This window comes from Microcaecilia unicolor, chromosome 4 (assembly GCF_901765095.1).
Source record: "Microcaecilia unicolor chromosome 4, aMicUni1.1, whole genome shotgun sequence".
Lineage (NCBI taxonomy): Eukaryota > Metazoa > Chordata > Amphibia > Gymnophiona > Siphonopidae > Microcaecilia > Microcaecilia unicolor.
The window spans coordinates 36,358,083-36,377,094 of NC_044034.1; the positions used below are offsets into that span (position 1 = coordinate 36,358,083).

Below are 19,012 nucleotides of genomic sequence, written 5' to 3' on the forward strand. Positions count from 1 at the left end.
TCCACCATGGTAAAAATTACTGATTTGTAAATTCAGAACAATACCCAAAGCAACTCGCATGCAAACAAGCTGCTCACAAAAGCAGCGAGAAGCTCAAAAGGGGGGAAGCCAGTCGGTCAGCTGAGCGTTGCAGAACAGCCAATCGCTAAGCATGGCTGCTCTGTGCATGCTCAGCATGGCCCTTATATATGGCTTTCATACATGCAAAGAAGCTGCTTGTATGAAAGCCGGCGTAGCTTTTTTCCCCCAAAAAACTGCAGTGGACGCCCATCTTGTTTCGATAATAGCGGTTTCCCTGCCCCTTCGCCGGGACGTCCTTAGAGATGGGCGCCCTCATTCGATTATGCCCCTCAAAGTAGTAAATTTAAAATGAATCAAGAGAAAATATTTCTTCACTCACCGTGTAATTAAACTCTGGAATTTGTTGCCAGAGAATGTGGTAAAAGCAGTTAGCTTACCGGGGTTTAAAAAAGGTTTGGATAGCTTCCTAAAAGAAAAGTCCATAAGCTATTATTAAAATGGACTTGGGAAAATCCACTGCTAATTTCTGGGATAGGCAGCATAAAATATATTGTACTGTTTTGGGATCTTGCCAGGTAATGGTGACCTGGATTGGCCACTGTTGGAAACAGGATACTGGGCTTGATGGACCTTCGCTCTGTCTCAGTATGGCAACACTTATGTAAGGCCAAATGATAGCCAGCACGGTTAAAAAGTGAGGTGAAGTAAGCTATTAGAGCTAAAAGAAAATCCTTCAGAAAATGGAAAAAGGATCTGACTGAAAATAATAGGAAACAGCATAAGAAATGGCAAGTCAAATGCAAAGCGCTGAGGAAGGCAAAAACAGACTTTGAAAAGAAGATTGTGTTGGAGGCAAAAACATATAGTAAAAACATTTTTAGGTATATTAGAAGCAAGAAGCTGGCAAAAGAATCAGTTAGACCGCTAGATGACAGAAGGGTAAAAGGGGCACTCAGGGAAGTCAAGGCCATACTGGTGAAATTAAATAAATTATTTTCACCAAGGTAGATGTGGAGAGATACCAGTGCCAGAAATGGTATTCAATGCTGACGAGACAGAGAAACTGAATGAAATCTCTGTAAACCTTGAAGATATAATGGGCATTTTGACAAATTGAAAAGTAGCAAATTGCCTGGACCGGATGGTATACATCCCAGAGTACTGATTGAATTGAGAAATGAACTTGCAGAACTATTATTAGTAATATATCTTTAAAATCAAGCATGTTACTGGAACATTGGAGGGTGGCCAATGTAACGCCAATTTTTAAAAAGGTTCCAGAGTAAATCCAAGAAATTATAGACCAGTCCACCTGACAACAAAATTACAGAGCATGTATATAAGCATGGATTAATGAGACAAAGCCAACATGGATTTAGTCAAGAGAATTTTTGCCTCACCAATCTACTACATTTCTTTGAAGGGGTGAACAAACATGTGGTTAAAGGTAAGCTGGTTGATATTGTGTATCTCGGTTTGAAAATCAAGATACACAGTATCAACCGGCTTACCTTTTATCCATTTGACAAAGTACCTCATGAAAGTCTCCTAAGAATATTAGAGTCATAAGATAGGAGGTAATGTCCTATTGTGGTCTAAAAACTGGTTAAAAGATTAAACTGATTAAAATAGAGTAGGGTTAAGTGGTCAGTATTCTCAATGGAGAAGGGTATAGTGGGGTTCCACAGGGGTCTGTGCTAGGACCGCTGCTTTTTAACATTTATTAATGATCTAGAGGTGGGGTAATTAAAATTAGATTTGTTGATGACACAAAGTTATTCAAAGTTGTTAAATCACAAGAGGATTGTGAAAAATTGCAAGAGGACCTTTCGAGACTGGGAGACTGGGCATCCAAATGACAGATGACATTTACTATGAAGAAGTGTAAAGTGCTGTATATGGGAAAGAGGAACCCTTCGAGCGATTCGTTGTTACATTGATTTCAAAGCTCTCCAAATTCTGGTTCACACTTTTCTAAGCTCTGGTACTGACTGCAACACTGTTTACTGTGGAATCTCTAAATCACTGTCTTGTAGTATTCAGACTTCAAAATTCACTGGTTAGAATGCTATGCAGGGCCTGTAAATTTGATCATGCTGCTCCACTTCTTGCTATATTACACTAGTTACCTATTCACTATCAGCCTATTTTCAAAGTTCTCTGCCTTACCATAACGCTTTACATTTAGGATTGCCCACATACCTTTCCACCTTGATTATTCCATATACTCCCAACCGTAATTTAAGAACTTTTTGGATGCAAATCGTCTGACTTTACCCTCACCCTGTATGGCACATTATGAATCAACTCATTCCTCTGCTTTTTTTTCTTTGTGGCCCTAACGTTTTGGAACGATTATGCCTCCTTTTTTTTTTTTTAGTTCTGAGCCCTCATTTAAAATTTAAGCAATTTTTGAAATTCACTTTTTTTCAATTAGCTTTTACCCATTCGGCTTCTGTTCCTTGAAAGATGTAATGCGTTTTTGTCAGGTGGTTCGGTTCCTGTTATTGTACAGCACAATACTATTATCCCACTCCCCATCTTTATCCTTATTTGAATGAATGCTGTCCTAATGACGTTTTTCTTTTCTATTTTTTTTAACATTTGTTTTTAGATTGTACATCGCTTTGGCCAACTTCGTTGTATTAGCAGTAAATCAAAATTTTAATAAACTCTAAACAAGTCTATGCTTAGTCTGTTCCCGTGGTTCTATGGAAACCACGACCCTTACATTTTTTTTTGTTAAATAAATATTGTAAATAATATAAACCTATTCCGTTTAACTAGTATCTTATTCTAAACGTGTGTCATAAAACGTCTAAAGATATTTAAAAAGTGAGCCACAATTAAGCCAGCCTCATAACAGACAAACAATTATGCCCTGAATACTAGGCCGTTAACCGTTACTATAGATACACGAGACCCAACTGGGCCATCATTACACACCCTCATCTTGGCTGACGGGCGATCGAGTCGGTTGAACTGCCAGTGCCAGGCTCTCGCGAGGCGACCCGCAGTAGAGCATGAAGGCTCGCGCAGGCGGTTGCCTAGGATACGAAGAACGCGCCGCTACTGCCGCCGCAGTCCTAAGTATCAGAGAAAGAAGGAGGAGACTGGCTGCACTTAGTCACCACCAGTAGAAATTATCGGTTGTCGGTCCTGGAGTACCGGTAGTATCAGGGGCTTCGGGTGTGGAACAAAACAGAAAGTCGTTTCGAACTTTGTGACTTGGAAAGGAGGTGCGGACAAGGTGGTGAAGCTGGAGGTTAAAATACTGTACTTGAACAGTGCCTGGAGGTTATGAGTACCTACAGTATGGTTTGCAGCTCTGTGCCTGTCTGCGAGTTCAGCAGTATGGGAGAGTTATGGTGTGACTGTCAGGTATTGAATTGAGTTCTAGTGTGTGTGTTTTTCGTTATGAGCAGTGTGTTTTTTCAAGCAAAAAAGGTGCCGGTACTCCAACTACCAGGCCACCCTTCAGGCCCCCTGCAACCAATCATAGAATCTATGACAAGGCAGAATTGGTGTGTGGAGCCTGAGCTCTTTCATTAAACTTGGGGTCCATGGGTCAATTTTAGCAGACAATGGAAAAGGTGCCGGTACTCAGTACCCCCAAGTACCCCCTCAAAAAAAGCCCTGGTTATGAGTGTTCTGGGAGTGGGGTTGAAGTTTATGTGTGACTTTGTTACGGTTGGTGGGTGCTTTGGAAAATGGATGGAGGCTAATTATAAAAAAAAATCAGTTAACAAAAACATAATAGTAAATCAGTGTTTAGAAAAATAAGCCTTACTGAACAATAATGTTTTTATTTTTTTCCTAAAAAGTCTGTAATCAATGTGTCTAATCTGGCTGAAGTGCGCTCTACAGTTTGGCAGTTCGATAAGCAAATGGCGAATTTGTGAAACACTTCAACTTACTACTACTTAACATTTCTAGAGCGCTACCAGGGTTACGCAGCGCTGTACAGTTTAACAAGGAAGGACAGTCCCTGCTCAAAGGAGCTTACAATCTAAAGGACGAAATGTCAAGTTGAGGCAGTCTAGATTTCCTGGATAAAGGTATGGAGGTTAGGAAAACTAAAATTGTAAGTATCAAGCAAAAAAAATAAGTAATATATTTTGAGAGAAACTAAATAAATTATACAAAGAAGAAGGTGCTAAGCCATTCTGTTTCCTATGCAAAATACAATAAAATTTAACAGCACTCTACTTTCAAAAGGGAGCCAATGTAAACAGATCAGATATGGTGAAACATGATCAATAATAGCTAATGAAAAAAAATCAATTTAACCACTGTGTTTTGAATAGTTCTCAATTTTTTCAAAATAGAATTGAGACAAGTAACAAAAATCAAATTATAATAATCAATTTGAGAAAGTTTAAGACTGAACAAGAGGTTGAAAAGAATATTCTCTGAAATATTTACGTATCCAACATGAAGCAAATTGGTATAAGCACCAGAGGATAACATATCATCAAAAAGAGACTCATGCAGAAAGCTACATGTTAGAGCTATGTTCCAGTGGTTAAACACACAGCTTCTAACTCAAACATAACAGGGAAGTTTTGTTCACCGATACAGTAAGCTAATCATATGCAAATCTGAAGTGTGCAGAACTTGTGCACTCATCTGGATAAGCCTACTGGATGCATGTACACAAGATTCTGTGCCGAAGGCAACTAGTAATGTGCGCGCGTCAAAGTAAAATGAAAGTATCAGTACACATCTGTGCATATGGTGGAAAGTTATTCTGCAGATAAACAGCAGACTCACAAAAGTTTATTGCACAAAACAATTTTTGTGGTAATGATATTTTTGCACAGAATGATATTCCAGCACATGCACAGATACAATTTTTTTATCTGCTCGGACTTGCGTGCAGACCTGTCACCAACCATTCTGTCCTAAAAGTTACTGTTATGCTTGCTGTAAAGAGAAAAAATTGGTATTAAATACTCTCATACCCCACTCCAGAAGAATGAACTAACCCCTCTCATCTCCTTAGAGCTGGTGTTCAAGTTCTAGCATTGTACATGCCTTAAAGTGTTCTGCTTACTTCTCTGAATTGGGGCCAGATAGCTAATAGCCTCATTATTCATTTTTTAATGCTGTGTGCCAGTGTCCTACACGCGGATTCATGCAGTGTTATCACAAAGTCATAAAATTGCATGCAGGTGGAGCAAGAAACAGAAGGCTGTTCCCTGCAGGGCACTGGCTAATAGAGTTTGAGCACTAGCCCAGTAAGCTGTGACCAGGGACAGTGCAGAACACCAGCAAAACCTGGTGATTGTCCATATTGTTATCCATTCTGTACTTGGTAATTTTAATTCTTTATATATGATTTCTACCAGACCAAAGAGAAGGAGCCAATTAAAAGCAAGCTGTGCCTTAGACAGGGCACTGTGCAGCCATAGCTCCTCAGTATTACTCTGTCTCCAGCAGATGGTTGGTAGACTGTTCTGCTCCTGGGCAAGTTGGAGAACTGGTTACCAGTAGAGCGGGGGAGGGGTTCAGGGGGAATTCAGGGTCCCTTTGTTTTAGGGCCATGAGTGAGGGCCCCAGAGGAGACTGGGGGTTCTTCCCTCCATGCCTTGTGGTTCAGACTTTTCTCTTTTTCGGTTTTCTTTTTTTCCCTCTTTCCTCCATTCCCACTCTTGGAATTAAAAAAAAAAAATAGAAAAGAAAAAGAAAGAACCTTGTTTAGACAAGAAAGGAGGTAACTTGAAAGTTGTTTCCTTTCCTATGCAGGGTTGGGAGCAGCGTGTTTTTGGGAGCAGTAAGTCTAACTTTTGTCTGCTGAGATCGGGACGGGACCTTAGCTGCAGGCAGGAACAGGCTGCACTTGTGGAGAGCTGCTTTTTTATTAGCACTCAAGCGGTGCTTATCAGTTACTATGTCCCTAACTATATCAATCTTATTTGCCACAGATCTGGCATTTACATACTACTACTACTATAAATCACTTCTATAGCGCTACCAGTCATACGTAGCGCTTTACAATTGAACATGAAGAAGACAGTCCCTGCTCAAAAGAGCTTACAATCTAAATCAGGACAAACAGACAGGACCAAAAAGGAGAAGGGAAGGACAGACAGAAGGACACATAAGGATAAGATAAAAGTTACAAGTCAGGAATCGAAAGCAGCATCAAACAGGTAGGCCTTTAGCCCGGATTTGAAGGCAGCCAGGGATGGAGCTAGACGTAATGGCTCAGGAAGCCTATTCCAGGCATAAGGTGCGGCGAGATAAAAGCAACGGAGTCTGGAGTTAGCGATGGAGGAGAAGGGTACAATTAGGAGAGATTTGCCTAGTGAAATGAGTTCTAGGGAAGGAGTTTAGGGAGAGATGAGGGTGGAGAGGTAGTGAGGGGCTGCAGAGTGAATGCACTTATAGGTCAACAAGAGGAGCTTGAATTGTATACGGAAATGGATAGGGAGCCAGTGAAGTGATTTCAGGAGAGGGCTGATATGGGCATAACGACTTTGGCGAAATATTAGTCGTGCGGCAGAGTTTTGAACAGATTGAAGAGGAGAGAGATGGCTGAGTAGAAGACCTGACAGAAGCAAGTTGCAGTAGTCTAAGCGAGAGGTGATGAGAGTTTGGATGAGGGTTCTGATAGCATGTTCAGAAAGGAAAGGGCGAATTCTGGCGATGTTATAAAGGAAAAAATGACAGGTTTTAGCAATCTGTTGAATATGGGCAGAGAAGGCGAGGGAGGAGTCGAAGATGACCCCAAGGTTGCGAGCAGACGAGACAGGAAGAATGAGCATGTTGTCGACAGAAATAGAGAATGGGTACATAGGTACAAGGGATTGGTGTAAACATTTCATTAACATCCAAAGACTTAGGAATCTGCACCAATTGCCTACTCTTAGTCCTAGTATAGCCATTATGGGAGCAGGGACTGTCCTTATTTGTTAATTTGTACAGCGCTGCGTAACCTTAGTAGCGCTCTAGAAATGTTAAGTAGTAGTAGTAGTAGTAGTAAACCTTACTGTTTTTCCTGTATGTAACTCTACTGACTATTTCATGTGGCATTCTAACTGAACAGTCCACCAGATTTTCCCCTGTTAATTGAAAAAGGTCTCTGATGTTTATAAGAGATAGTTGAAATAACTTTTATCTCCAAGCTTGTCATGATGTTAACTGATAATTCCTCCCATCCCCCAAACAAACAAACAAACAAAAAACCCCATTAAATACAGCAATATCCCCTTCATTGTTAAGATCATCACTCTAAATATCTAAACAGAAACCACTTCTAACCAGTTGTTATCTAAATCCAATTCCTTCCTGCGTACATTGCTGTGCAAAGGAGCGCGCTAAGGAGTATGCCTTAGGCTGCGCGCCAAGTGGCGGTGCGCTGCTAGGTGCTGCAGTTTTAAAGTGAGAGCATCTGATTTCTGTTCTGGGTGGAGCCAACCTCCTACACCCAGTATCAGCTGAGATCTCCAATGTTGGGGAGAAGTTGAAAAACAGCTTTTAGCAGCAATATAAGCAGCAGAAATAAATATCACGCTTGTCCTACAGAAAAACTGTTTGAATACCTCCTGCACTTCTCTGAGTCTAGTATGAAAACCAACTCTGTAAGGATTCATCTCAGTGCAATTAGTGCTTATCATCAATGTGTTGGAGGTTTGATGGGAGGCCCTGTCAACATCAAACATCTCATGAAGCGAACAACTAGAAGCTGTATAGAGATGAACATATTCCTACACCAGAGGTCTTCAACCCAGTCCTCGGGGCACATCTAGGCAGTTGGAGTTTTCAGGATATCCCCATTAACTAGCTGGGTGTGCCCCGAGGACTGGGTTAAAGACCTCTGGTGTAGGAATATGTTCATCTCTATACAGCTTCTAGTTGTTCACTTCATGAGATGTTTGATGTTGACAGGGCCTCCCATCAAACCTCTAACTGTATCCTTTTGAGCCACTTGATTCCTGTCATCTGAAGTATTTGACCTGCAAAGTTGTGTTTTGGTGGCTGTCGCTTCAGCTCACAGAGTCAGCTTCAGGCCCTAGCAGCTGATCTACCTTAAACTAAGTTTCACCACAATAGAATAGTTCTCCACACACACCCTAAGTTCCTTCCTAAGGTGGTTTTGGAGTTCCATCTTATTCAGTCAACTGTTCTACCAGTATTTTTGCCAAAACCACATACCCATTCTGGAGAAAGTGTACAGTATACCTTAGATTGCAGTCAAGCCTTAGCCTTCTATCTGGAGTGGAATGAAGCCCATAGACAGTCCACCCAGCTTTTTGTTTCTTTTCACCCACCCGGATGGGGGTAGCCATCGGCAAGTGCACAATTTCTAATTGTCTAGCAGATTGCATTTCCTTCGCTGATGCCCAGGCTGGGCTGACTCCAGGGGGTCATGTCAAGGCTGATAATATCAGAGCCATGGCGATGTTGGTAGCCTACTTGAGGTCAGCCTCTATTGATGAAATTTGCAAAGCTGCAATGTAGTTTTCTGTCCACATATTCACATCTCATTGCTGCTTTGAAAACAGGATACCCGACGTGACAGCCAGTTCGGTCAGGCAGTACTGAAGAATTTATTTGGTGTCTAGAATCCAACTTCACCCCTGTAGGCCCAGTTTTCTTTGGTTTCAGGCTGCACTTTCATAACTAGTGTGTAAATAGTTTCAGGTTAATTGTCTTTGAGGCCTCAATGTTTTCAAGTCCCTATTGTCCTAGCATTGTTGCTTTTGGTGAGCTTGGTAGCTAGGGATTCCTGAATGTTAGAATATGGAAGGTTTGCTTGTCTTCGGAGAAAGCAAAGTTACTTTACCTGTAGCAGGTGTTCTCCGAGGACAATAGGCCAAGTATTCTCACATACCTTTGCACCTCCCCTTGGAGTTGTATTCTTTAGCTATTTCACATGACTGACGGACCTGCGCTTGCATGTCAGGCCGGTCCTAGAAATTTCTACAGTCATCTTACTAGTTGGTGTCTGCACTGGGCTTCGTTGAATGATGTCACTCAGATGTGCGAATACTTGGTCTGCTGTCCTTGGAACAAATCTGTTACAGGTGAGTAACTTCATTCTATATGCAGGAGAAGATCAATACTGGAGAGAGAGTGGGCTCAAGGGCACGTTCTGGCATACTTGGCGGGAGTGTAGGGAAAATACAGACGTATTGTGAGAGTTTTTTTGACAATACGACATTACGAGAGAGGATACAAACAGGTGTGCCGCTGTAGTGTTGCTGAATCAACACCCACTGCCTCAGTAGTGATAATGCTGATGATGTACAGGGTTACTGCAGCCAGGCTGGTGCTTGGAAGCAGCTGAATGCTCTCTCCTCCCACCACCCCCATTAATAATGTCCCATAATAAGTTATTGAACATCTATTATACGATGACATTTAACTGCTAAAAGACAAAGTATATTGAAACAGTGCCATGAACTGTGGAGTTTGTTTATCAATTGGTTATAGTCACAATAGGTATTCTAAAGGGGGTGTTTAGGACTGGTTTTCTATGTCTGAGACCCCGTCAGTTGACTAGTTGTATCATGGAGAGTTTAACACTTAGTTAGGCATTTTCCAAGGAAGTTAGAAGGGAGTGTGTGTGTGTGGGGGGGGGGGGGGGGGGGGGAGGAGGTTACATTGAAGGTCTTTTTTGTTAAAATATTTCATGAATATTGGAACTATTCTGCCTGATTGCTTGGTTTGACATAAAAAAGAAATATAGATATATATTTATGTGCATGTATATGCTTGCAGTGAATATCAACACTCATTCATCTGGTAGCAGACAGTGTTTTTTTTTAAAGTACTAGCTGCCACCATTTAAATTAGGCCTGGATATCCATTGCCGGGCCCTATTCGGACACTGGCATTGAATATCTGGGTTTTTGGTGGCATCCAGAATCCATCTGGAGTACAGACGATATTCAGTGCAATTACCCACCTAGCTAATTGGGCAAATTTAGTACCACTATTTATGTGGTTCAGCATGCCCAGTTAGCTATGTGGGCATTGACACTGAATATCGCCAGTACTCGCAGACTCCTGGCTTAATTTCAAATCAACCACCCAGATCTCTTCAGCACCAACTGGGGATTGCCAAGTGCACTCTCAGAGATTCAGGAGCACTACCTGGTTAAGTGCTGCTGAATATCCACTCCTGACCCGCTTAGTTAAATCACTTTGAATGTCAACCCCTGAATGTGCCTCAGTCCTTATTAAATAGTAAGGGCCTCTTTTACTAAGGCGCGCTAGCGTTTTTAGCGCGCGCTAATATTTAGGGCGCGCTAAATGTTAGAGATGTCCATTTATTCCTATGGATGTCTCTATTTATTGCACGCTAAAAACGCTAGCGCGCCTTAGTAAAAGAGGCCCTAAGTAAAATAAATCAAGGTGTTGCAGTCAAATGAGCTAACCAGCTTTCTCTTTTAATCTTGGCACTCAGAATACAGGTAGCACTTAACTATAAATCATGGGTAAAACAGAGAAGAAAGGGAAGGGAAAGAAGAAAGAAGGAAAGAAATCCAAGTCAGAAGATAAATTGACATTTGCAGAAGCACTTTTAGCTTTTCAGTAAGTATAAGAAGGTTTAAAATGAAAGTTTTTAAATCAGCAGTTCCCAAATAGAGTCACAAAATACTCAAATGGGGTTGTGACCATAGAGACCAAAATAAATTGAGTGGTGTCAGCCCACTCAGACTGACAGGATGCTGTAAGTCTGGCTATGCAGCTGGAGGAGGAGCCTGCTGCAGTGTTGTCAGGTGATGCTGGAAGTCAGCATGGAGCAAGGTATATACATAAAGGAGGTAGCACATTAAAATAGGATCATAGGCAAAAAAGATTTGGGAAGCATTGGTTTAAATCCTTGGTTGCACAAATCTCCTCCTAATTTTGCAAACTTGTGGACAATTTGACGCTTAGTGCGTAAAGTTGCGTGCCAAATTATAGAATACTGCCAGTTACATGCACAAGGACCACCAAGGATAGAGGTAGGCCTGGGTGGCCTTTTTAGGTACAAAATAGTTATGCGGGTCTCAGCTGATATTCAGTGCTTTTAAGGTGTCCTAAATTCACCCGCTTCTTTGCTGGTGCCAGCACTGAATATTGCAGGCACCCAAATAACCCCTGGTTCCTCCCCAACACCACTCCCAGTGCCACCCCTGACCTGCCCACTTTTTTATTGGCCGGTCTGTGGGGACATTCAGAAGCACTGTCCAATTAAGTGCCGCTGAATATCACCACTTAGATGGTGGTAAGTGATTTAAGTGGGCAGGAGAGGCTCCTTCCTGCTTAAATTGCTTTGAATATCGGCTGGATAGTAAGTTATGTCTTTCAGCTTGATATTTAACATTTATAAGGAAACCATAGGAAAAGTAAACCTCCAGTTTGCAATACACTTAGCCAAAATTAAAAAAAAAAAACCTGTCTCCTTTTCTGTGTAGCCCTCGCAACATCTGCTATCTTAATTTTACAATTTATAAACCGCATTCTTGGCCCTGAAAAAAACATCTTATGTAGCCAATCTCTGTCAGGATCAAGTGCACATGTTATCAGCAAAGTCCTTACTGGATCCAATCTTGATCTTTCCAAAATGTCTGTTAACACCAACTTCCATTGTCAACTGAGAAGACAGACCCAGCTCTTCATTCTCCTTCTTCTTAGTTTGTAGCTAATAATACACCCTAGATAAAGATGGTACAGATTCTAAAAGAATCTTTAGTACTGAAACCATAAACGTCTTATATATTTCGACCTCAAAGATAGTAGGATCATGGGGAAAATTCACAAGCCTCAGGTTACAATGCCTAACAGAATTCTCACTGGACTCTTATCTTCCCTTAATTCACAAGTTCTCATTACTACATGAATCACAATCAGGATTCCACCCCCTCCGTACTACTGAAACTGTACTACTGTCTAAATCCAAGCATGAAATAGCCACAGGTAAAAGCATAAGTACATAAGTACATAAGTAATGCCACACTGGGAAAAGACCAAGGGTCCATCGAGCCCAGCATCCTGTCCACGACAGCGGCCAATCCAGGCCAAGGGCACCTGGCGAGCTTCCCAAACGTACAAACATTCTATACATGTTATTCCTGGAATTGTGGATTTTTCCCAAGTCCATTTAGTAGTGGTTTATGGACTTGTTCTTTAGGAAACCGTCTAACCCCTTTTTAAACTCTGCTAAGCTAACCGCCTTCACCACGTTCTCTGGCAACGAATTCCAGAGTTTAATTACGTGTTGGGTGAAGAAACATTTTCTCCGATTTGTTTTAAATTTACTACACTGTAGTTTCATCGCATGCCCCCTAGTCCTAGTATTTTTGGAAAGCGTGAACAGAAGCTTCACATCCACCTGTTCCACTCCACTCATTATTTTATATACCTCTATCATGTCTCCCCTCAGCCGTCTCTTCTCCAAGCTGTATAGCCCTAGCCTCCTTAGTCTTTCTTCATAGGGAAGTCGTCCCATCCCCGCTATCATTTTAGTCGCCCTTCGCTGCACCTTTTCCAATTCTACTATATCTTTCTTGAGATGCGGCGACCAGAATTGAACACAATACTCAAGGTGCGGTCGCACCATGGAGCGATACAACGGCATTATAACATCCTCACACCTGTTTTCCATACCTTTCCTAATAATACCCAACATTCTATTCGCTTTCTTAGCCGCAGCAGCACACTGAGCAGAAGGTTTCAGTGTGTTATCGACGACGACACCCAGATCCCTTTCTTGGTCCTTCTTCAATTTGACATGTTGAGCGCATTCGACAAGGTAAACCACAATATATTACTACGTCTCCTAGACCACTTCGGGATTGGTGGAAATATACTTAGTTGGATCAAAGGTTTCCTAACCACCAGAACATACCAAGTAAAATCAAATACAAACATATCACCACTGTGGAAAGCAGACTGCAGTGTACCTCAAGGATCACCATTATCACCAATACTCTTCAACATACTGATGACCCCACTGGCCTAGTCATTATCCAATCAAGGCCTCAACCCATTCATCTATGAAGACGATGTCATAATTGACATCACCTTCAAACACGATCTGACAGAAATCACCAACGAAATCAAACATGGTCTGAACACCATGGACTCATGGGCAAATTCATTTCAAGTGAAACAATACTGAAAAAACACATTGCCTCATCCTCTCATCCCAACACAATAATTACAAACCCACAACCATAAACACCCCAGACCACACCCTCCCTATTTCAGACAGCCTCAAAATACTCAACGTCACGATTGACCGCAATCTTACACTTGAGAGTCAAGTAAACTCCACTGTAAAGAAAATGTTCCACTCAATGTGGAAACTCAAACCTGTAAAACCTTTCTTCCCGAGGGAAACATTCCATAACCTAATACAATCAATGGTACTAAGCCATACAGATTACTGCAATGGATCTATGCGGGATGCAAAGAACAACTCATAAAGAAACTCCAAACAGCCCAAAACACAGCAGCCAGGTTGATATTCAGTAAAACACGATTCGAAAGGGCCACTCCCCTCTGAGAAAAACTGCACAGGCTCCCAATCAAAGAACGTATCACCTTCAAAGTCTGCACCCTGGTCCACAAGATCATCTATGGCGTAGTCCCAGGTTACATGTCAAACCTTATAGATCTACCAACCAGAAATAGAACCGGATCATCACGATCACACATGAACATTCACTACCCAAATTGCAAAGGTCTCAAATACAAAGCAACCCATGCATCCAACTTCTGCTACATAAGCACACAACTATGGAATGGACTACCAAAAGCCGTAAAAACAACCCACAGCCACCTAAACTTCAGGAAATCACTAAAAACCTATCTGTTCAAAAAGGCGTACCCTAGCGACCCAACTTAAATTCCTCAACTCAGCAACACAGCAAAACCAAAGTTCATACTGAACATTATATAACCCCCCTTTCTCTGACCCTATTGTGCCTGAAACATACCTACCTTATCTGACCTTGCCATTAACTGTATTTGTCTACCTTATTTGACCTCAACATTACATTGTATTTGTTCCTCTACTGGTCTAGGCGAACGCCTTACGGTACTATGTAAGCCACATTGAGCCTGCAAATAGGTGGGAAAATGTGGGATACAAATGCAACAAATAAAAATAAATAGAGGCTTTTATTAAAGCCTCCCCTCTTTTTTGTGATACATTGACCTTATATCCCATCAATGTAACTTCCTGTTTCACCTCCACCGTCTCCAGCTGAAGATCAAGCTGTTGTACAATACTTTCCAACTTCTGGATGATTTCTTTCATTTGATACAGCAGAGATCTCTCCAAGCAAGCCATGCCATCCGATAAGTTGTGAAAGTAAGTCTTAGGCTGAGGCAGTAGAAGAAAGGACAGTCTGCATTGCTACTAGTGCCACTGAAATAGACTCCTGAAGCTCTTTCTCACTTCAGAAATATATTTCTGTAAGGCTTTCAACACTGTTCCTGCAGAGCCATGGTGTCCCTGGCCACTTCGCCATGCTTAGACACTGCTGACTCTCCAAGCATGCATAGGGACTTTACAGTCAGCACTGGGCACTGAGCTCAGAGCCACTGCTGCAAAGTTACCAGATGGGCTTCTTTGCAGTCTCAACAGGAAAATCTGCAGACTAAAAGTAACATCAAGATCTGAGGGCAATGAAGAGATACTGTCCACCTCTGTGGAAGCAAGCAAGCATGTTGCAGGCTTAGTAACAAATGTGTCTATTGGCCCAGAAGACATAGGAGCTGGCTGTGTGGAGTAACACTACAAATTGACTTTATGTTTGTGACCCATTTTTCAGAAAAATCTAAAGTTTAATAGGAAGAGGCAGGAATACAGCACTCTGTCACAGTACTTCCATCTTGGATCTTCTCAGGTTCAACAACCATTTCAGCCTCATGAGTGTGCTAGATCAACAAGTTCTTCAAACACTGGGGAATTCCTCAGACTTATTCACAAACAGCAAAAATGCTAATCTACATCTCTGCTACTTGAAACACCAGTTTCAAACTCTTCTCACACAGGATGAGCTGAAAATAAAATGTTTTTTGTTTTATTAAAACTTTATATACCTCCAGGCTATAGCAGATCTAGGTGGTTAACAATTAAATACAGTAACATAAAATTGAAAAGCATGCCATTTCTAAATAGGAAATACCTGACCCACACATTCAAGCACAGTCACAGGAAGACAAAAACTTACGTTTCTAAAATTGCAATATCCTCAATAAATCTTCCCAACCCCATCTTCAAACAGATGAAAAGCGTGACAATATAAAAAAGTTTTAAGAATTTTAAACTTTTTTAGACTGGCCTTTACCCTCAACTCCTTTGGCAGCATGTTCCAAAGATTGGGAGCCAAACAATAGAAGACACTTTCGTTCTTTCCCGTCTTACTCTGCGCACTAGGGACTACCATTCTAAAATCTTGAATAGAACAGTGTACTCTAGTTGGTGAATAAGGTATTATTAATGTACTTAGACATGATGGCTGTCTTTAATAAAAGGCCTTATGAACCAAAACCAATGCCTTGAAATGAAGCCTATGCGAAATAGGCAACTAATGAAAGTGTAAAAATAAAGGAGTAACATGATCAAATTTGTATTTGTTTGCCTAATAATCTGACTGCTGTATTTTGTAGAGTTTGTAAGCGTTTCAAAATGCATACTGGCAACCATGCATAAATAATATTACCATAATCAAGTTGAGAAATCAGCAGTGCATGCACTAATGCATGCAGTGCTGGTTCATTAAATAAATGCTTTATTGCACGTAGTCTCCTCAGTGTCATAAAGCCCTCTCTCACCACTTTATTAAGTTGATTCTCAAATGTTAATTCAGAATCAATCAGTATGTCTTAAGTATCTGAAGCATGTCACTGGTTTAATAGGGGTGCCAAATAATATGAGCATACCTACTGGACATTCTTGATACCATGTGATCCAGTATAGCTGCATTTTTTCCAAATTCAACACTAATCAATGTGCTTTTAACCATTCCACAATAGCATTTAAACCCTGATTCAAACAGGAGAGATCTAAGGTTTGGGGGGGAAACACTTAATGTTATCAGGATGTCATCAGCATAACAGTAGACACGAAGTCCAAAACTCTGTATGAGAGTAATTAATAGACTTACAAGTATGTTAAACAAAATTGGGTTCTCTCCTTTTGAGTATCCACCAATGCCTCTAATAGCAAAACGTCGGAGATGTCCAAGTGAAATGATTCTCATTGTTTCATGGTTTCAGCAAAACTGGTTCCATCTCATTCTCAAGAGTATGGCTTCTGCCGTCCTCAGATTAAGTGTCATAGCATGTAACTGCAAGGGGGTGTGCATATTAGTAGCGCATGAGAGGGGCCTGAGCAAGTCTCCAACATACGTGCATAACTTATAGCATACCGTAAGTTACCTTCTTTGCATGGCACACTTAGTTGCGCCCATTTACACCTGAAATTTAGGCACTCCGGTTTGGGTTTATGCTAGTATTATATAGCGGTATATTGGCACACACATGCTGTTATAGAATTGGTGCTCGGTGCACCTAACTGGAGGCGCCAGGTTATAGAATTGCCCTTTGTTGTCTTCAAGTGAAAGAGCTGTTTTCCACCTGGTGTTCTACAAAAGGCCAACATCTTTGTATGCCCACTAAGAGAATAATTGTAGTAGGAGGATGCCAACATTTTAAACACCAAGAACATGTATTAATGTCCAGAATAATGGCACACATCTACATAAATGTTCATACTCCAGCACTGTTTGGCATGTAGTACTCACTATGAGGGGCATTTTGGATATGACATCTAAATCCGACTTGGACGTTTTGTGAAAACATCCAAAAATTGATTAGCAAACATCACCATTTTCAAACATAACCATTTTCGAAGCTGAAAAACGTTTATCTTTTTTCTTTGAAAATGGTCATTTCCTAGAAGGTTTTTCTGGACATTTTGGACTAGATTCTATATATCACGCCTAAAAATTCAGCACCGGAATAAAATTTGTTTAAGCACTCCTTAATTTAGGTGTACTTTCTAGAATAAGCCTAAATTTTCACGTGGTTATAGAATACGCCAAGTGCCGGTCCATGAGACTAAATTTAGTCGTGGCCAATTATGCCAAGTAAAACCTGGTTTATATCCCGACACCTAAATTAGGTGCGGAGAATCTGTAACAATGTGCATAGATTTTAGATACATCCATGGCCACATCCCATGTTCAACTATGCAACTTAGAATTTACACGTACCACATTACAGAATACACTTAGCAAGTAGTGTGTGCAAATTCTAATTAATGTCAATTAGTGCTGATGGTTGTTAACATCCAATTATCAGTGCTGATTAGCTTGTTAACCAATTAGCTTATGTGCATTGTTATGGAATATGCTTCGGATTCAGTGCGATATATAGAATCCCGGGGTTTGTGCTTTGTGGAAAACAGGTGTGAGGATGTTATAATGCCGTTGTATCGCTCCATGGTGCGACCGCACCTTGAGTATTGTGTTCAGTTTTGGTCGCCGCATCTCAAGAAAGATATAGTAGAATTGGAAAAGGTGCAGCGAAGGGCGACTAAAATGATAGCGAGGATGGGACGACTTCCCTATGAAGAAAGACTAAGGAGGCTAGGGCTTTTCAGCGTGGAGAAGAGATAGCTGAGGGGAGACATGATAGAGGTATATAAAATAATGAGTGGAGTGGAACAGGTGGATGTGAAGCGTCTGTTCACGCTTTCCAAAAATACTAGGACTTGGGGGCATGCGATGAAACTACAGTGTAGTAAATTTAAAACAAATCGGAGAAAATGTTTCTTCACCCAACACGTAATTAAACTCTGGAATTCGTTGCCAGAGAACGTGGTGAAGGCGGTTAGCTTAGCAGAGTTTAAAAAGGGGTTAGACGGTTTCCTAAAGAACAAGTCCATAAACCACTACTAAATGGACTTGGGAAAAATCCACAATTCCAGGAATAACATGTATAGAATGTTTGTACATTTGGGAAGCTTGCCAGGTGCCCTTGGCCTGGATTGGCCGCTGTCATGGACAGGATGCTGGGCTCGATGGACCCTTGGTCTTTTCCCAGTGTGGCATTACTTATGTACTTATCTTTTTGGGCACAAAAAAGTGGGAAATGGACCAATGACTCCAGAGAAACGGGAAATAAAATACCAAAGAACCACTTTATTCAATGAATAAAGTGGTTCTTTGGTATTTTATTTCCCGTTTCTCTGGAGTCATTGGTCCATTTCCCACTTTTTTGTGCTTTTATTTTTATGTGGGAGTTTGTGTTCATCCACTTAGGTGGATTTCTCTCTCTTATCTTTTTGGACCATTTTTGAAAAAAATAAAAGTCCAAGTGAAAAATGCACAAAATCAAGCCATTGGGATGTAGGAGGAATCAGCATTTTTAGTAGACTGGCCACACAGACATCCCAGCAGAGCAGTGGAGCACCCTAGGAGGTACCTCAATGAACTTCACATTAACGATCCCAGATACACATCTCACCCTTACCCCCTTATATTGTATGGTGAGCCCTCCAAAACATACCAAAAACTTACTGTACCCAACTATACACCATTACAATAGTCCTTATGGCTTTCAGGAGGGAGAAGTAGGTTTTTGGTGGGTTTGGGGGGGGGGGGGGGGCTGACACTTCCACCACAAGTGTAACAGAGTGGATTATGGGCCTGGGCCCCCTTCTGTACGATGCATTGCACCGACCTGCATGCTGCTGTAATAGAACTGGCCGTAACATCTGAAGCTGTCATATAGACAGGTATGTACTGTTTCTTTCACATCTTTGGGGAGCGGGAGGAGGTCAGTGACCACTGGGGGAGTAAGGGGAGGATCATTCCTTTATCTCTCCAGTGGTCATATGGTCATTTCAGGCATCTTTTGTGACTTAGTCGTTATTAAAACAGGTCTAGACCAAAACATCCACCTTTTAGCCCTGGACGTTTTGTTTTGTTCCATTATGACAGAAAAATGTCCAAGTTTTAGGAACACCTAAATC

The 19,012-nt window shown here is 41.3% G+C and overlaps 1 protein-coding gene across 1 annotated transcript in view; it reads left to right on the forward strand.

Moving 5' to 3' along the window:
• The first annotated feature begins 3,089 nt into the window (after positions 1–3,089).
• The window catches only part of CCDC83 (coiled-coil domain containing 83), a 75,587-nt gene continuing 59,664 nt past the window's right edge, over positions 3,090–19,012 (forward strand). Inside the window, exons 1-2 of the mRNA XM_030199758.1 lie at positions 3,090–3,260; positions 10,439–10,566. Of these exons, the coding sequence (XP_030055618.1) occupies positions 10,466–10,566 (101 nt within the window). The 5' untranslated portion in view covers positions 3,090–3,260; positions 10,439–10,465. The remainder of the gene's footprint in view (positions 3,261–10,438; positions 10,567–19,012) is intronic.